This window comes from Protomyctophum parallelum (assembly GCF_964188405.1).
Source record: "Protomyctophum parallelum genome assembly, chromosome: 21".
NCBI lineage: Eukaryota > Metazoa > Chordata > Actinopteri > Myctophiformes > Myctophidae > Protomyctophum > Protomyctophum parallelum.
The window spans coordinates 27,639,717-27,643,823 of NC_139713.1; the positions used below are offsets into that span (position 1 = coordinate 27,639,717).

A 4,107-nucleotide genomic window follows, 5' to 3' on the forward strand; every position below is an offset into this window, starting at 1 on the left:
CCTTGAGGAGGTTTGAGGAGGTTCTTTCCCACCACTGGGTCCACGTGTGTCTGATGTGTTTTTGTTTGTATTGTAGATATTCATTTTATCACGTTACGCTGCTGTAGCACATCAGCGGCATCACGCCTCAATTTCCCTTCAGGGATTAACAGTGTATTATCTAATCATCTCATCTCGTCTCATTGTCTGAAGAATAGCCCTACTGTTCCTGCATACCAAGCAACACAATGAGTGTTACAGTAAATGTACGAAAACAGGAAATGTGGGGAAATGTCCCACATTTGCCAAAAGACAGTAGGCCTAATCAGATTTCTTTACCCAGATTTGTTTGTTTTTCTTACTGTAAGTAAAAGTAGAAATACCACAATGTAGAAATTCTGGGTGCTATGGGCCGGCTGTTTTCCCTTCGGACTCTCTCGTTCCCAGGTGTTTCGCCCACGTTTGGTTTTGAGGTTAGGTTTAGGCATTAGTTTTGTGAGGTTAGGGTTAAGGTTAAGGTTGGGGTTAGACATATATGTTTGTGAGGTTAAAGGGATATTTCACTTTAAAATAAAAGAAACATTTAAAAACTGTAATACAAATTGGATAAAGATAATGGAAAAATCACGGCCCCCTCACACAATAGAATGTTTTAATATATGAGGGAGCCGTGATTTTCCATTCATTTTGTAAATGTTTTGTTTTTTTCTTAATTGAAAGGTGCTCAGCTGGGGTTCATATTCTCATCATGCCCAGCAGATAAGAGCCCTATAGTTCTTCACTTCATCACTGACTCCAGTTCAGTTGCACCCACACATTAAATTGTGTGTATTTGTTGTTTGTCAATGTCATATATTATGTTTGATTATCTTAGGTGAGAACCATGTATAAGCCCTTTAAGGGTTTTCTTTTCTCTCTTTTAATGATGAGGAGATTATGTGCGATTGTTGTTTTCAGGATTAACTCCTTCTCTCCCTGTGCCTCAGATCGCCCAGCACCTCCACACCTGCTGCTGGCCGCCTGCCAACCAGCCATACATACGTACAGCATTCCATACTTTCATTCATTCTAATTTTGGGCGGTTTGCATTGAATGAAATACATATTGCTTGTTAATCTGGTTCAGAGTTTGTGCTTTGGTGTTCTGTAATGCAACACATCCTAACAATCTGTTACAAGTCAAAGTCCTGTATTTGAATACTTGCAACATGCACAATGTTCAATTTCACAGTTTTGTTTCCAAAATGTGTCAATAAAAAAAGTCGGCCTTAAGATTCACCACTTCCTATTGTCCTCAATTTAGCTTAATTCTCACACCACCAAGCAATGTGTCCATAGAGCAATCTGCTCCCTGTGCCTCAAGTGCCTTTTTACTTGTAAAACTGTGATGTAACAATAAAGTTGATTCTGATTCAAGTCTACTACTACAGTGAAGTCGGTTCACGGAAGTTGTTGTAGGCTATTATCTGACGAGGTACCAAGTGGGCAAAACCTATACTAAATTATACTAAATTGTTAAATAGGCCAGGGTCAATACAAGTAAAATATAGCCATTCCATAAGAGTATCTTATTATTTTTTTTCACAAATAATACAAACAGCCAATATCATATTTAAAGTTATGAATCTTGAACCTCACTTATACCAAAGGCAACTAAAACAATTGTAAAGATTGTTTGCTGTAGTACGTAAGGCAGTGTGTTTGAATCTGCATACAGGGCTCTCGCCGTGCCCTCCCACCCCTCACGGCCAAGGAAGTAACATATATAATCATATTATCATTATCATATACATTTTTAACCTTAAAAAAAAGGTTTATACTGGAAGTCAATGTTGGCTGAATTGTCTGAAACCTTTCCCAAATATGGACATGAACAATGTGACGTCATAGTACTGTGATGACATAGATAGTACTGATGTCACAGATGACTGACGCCAAGTATCGGCATCAAATTCTACCAAAAGTAATAATTATGCAGAAAGTCCCATTACAAGTTTCAAAATGTATTAAAATAAATCCCACTTGTGTGAAGTGAGGGGCGTTCTTATCATACATCATCAATGTTCATACATCACTTTCCGCCAATCGGCTGAGCACATGATGACACAGCACTGATGCGCCAGTTGATGTATGGCTCATAATGTTATGTCACTGCATACGTCACTACGTGGGAGGCCATATATATCACTCTGTGCTTCTTGGTGGAGCAGTATGCGACAATATTCCCTTGTACGGTCTAACGATGTTTCAAGAGATGTCTGTACCCATGAATGGCTTTCATGATGCCATGGAACAAATGCCAATGGACATGGACACCCAGGACGACCAGGAGAATAATGCTCCCGACACCAACTACATTGTAGAGAACCCGACCCTGGACTTGGAGCAGTATGCGTCCAGCTATAACGGCCTAATGAAAATCAGGAGGCTCCAGTATCTAGCCGAACATTGTCCCATGCTCCGTGTCGAGGCCCTCAGGATGGCGCTCACCTTCGTCCAGAAGACACTGCACGTGGCCGTGTACGAGGAGATCCACCGCAAGCTGGTAGAGGCCAACCGCCAGGTTCAGGGAGTCCCCTCGGGAGTGGCAGACACCCCTCCGCTAGACACGGCCTGGATCGAAGCTGCCAGGAAGAACGCCACGCATAAACTGGAGAAACTGGCGAAACTGGCCAGTGACCTCAAGAAGGGAAACCAAGGGGACACGGACACCAAGGACAGCATGGGGGAAGTATATGATGACCTGGTGGACCATTACATCGACTGCGGTGACCTCGGCCAGGCCCTCAAGTCTTACCCCAAAGCCAAAGAATACCATACCAGTGAAAAGCACATGATTAACATGTACCTTAACCAAATCAGGATCAGTGTTTACATGAACAGCTGGGTTCACGTACTGAGCTACATCGGCAAAGCAGAGTCCGCTCCACAAATAGCCGACCGAAAAGGAGAACAGCGGGATATGGCAGTCCACACCAAGCTGAAATGTGCCGCTGGCCTGTCAGAGCTGGCCTCTCGAAAGTACAAAGCAGCCGCCAAGTTGTTCCTGCAGGCCTCTTTTGACCACTGTGACTACCCAGATGTGATCTCTGGCAACAACGTGGCTGTTTACGGAGGCCTGTGTGCGCTGGCAACGTTCGACAGAAAGGAACTCCAACGGGACATCATCAACAGCAGCTCTTTTAAATTGTTTTTAGAGTTGGAGCCTCAGCTCCTCGACGTCATCTTTAAGTTCTACGAGTCCAAGTACGCCTCCTGCCTCAAGCTTCTGGATGACATGAAGGACAACCTCATGCTCGATATGTATCTTGCCCCTCACATCAGAATACTGTACACACAGATCAGGAGCAGAGCTCTTATACAGTATTTCAGCCCGTATGTGTCGGCGGACATGACAAAGATGGCGCAGGCCTTCAACACCACGGTGCCATCTCTGGAAGACGAACTAACTCAGCTCATACTGGAGGGACTCATCAACGCGCGCATTGACTCCCACAGCAAGATTCTGTACGCCCGGGATGTGGACCAGAGAAGCACGACCTTTGAAAAGTCCCTCCAAATGGGAAAGGAGTTCCAGAGACGAACCAAAGCCATGATCCTCAGGTCAGCCGTGCTGCGCAACCAGCTCCAAATCAAGAGAGACGGCGACCGAGACAACTACAATTACTACGGCTTTGACAGTGATTCTTATTCTGGGTACTGAGGAAGACGCCAGTCAGTCACTTCTTTCTGGAACAGACCAAAGGCGAACCCCCTTGAAAGGACTGCACTGACCTGGTTGCACAGCTCGTCACTCATGCATGCAATTTTGAGATACACTATGCAGGTGTGCATTGTACCATTCCATCACAGAGGGGGGTCTATGTACCAACACGAAAGCATATGTATATGAAAAATATTCATCATTCATTCATCATAATAAGCAGTCAAGTTTTTTTTTAGAGGGGGCAGTCGGGCAGAAGATGAAGATGTTGGTGATGAGGGGTGGAGGACTGGAAGGATCTACACCCTCCCTGGGGTGGGCAGCAACAGAGAACACTAGAAGAACATGGGGAAAATGTGTAAATTGTGTAAAAATAAAGAAATAAATAAAAACATTGAAACGTTGAGCGGGTCTGACGGGTCTGGT

General features: G+C 44.1%; 1 protein-coding gene across 1 annotated transcript; it reads left to right on the forward strand.

The window, feature by feature from the left end:
- Window positions 1-2,274: 2,274 nt before the first annotated feature.
- Window positions 2,275-3,811, forward strand: LOC310879078 (COP9 signalosome complex subunit 1-like; the record flags this gene model as incomplete). The annotated part of the gene is made up of 1 exon (XM_083793509.1): window positions 2,275-3,811. The coding sequence occupies one exon, from the start codon at window positions 2,275-2,277 to the stop codon at window positions 3,679-3,681; it is 1,407 nt and encodes a 468-aa protein (XP_083649635.1). The 3' UTR covers window positions 3,682-3,811.
- Window positions 3,812-4,107: the final 296 nt, after the last annotated feature.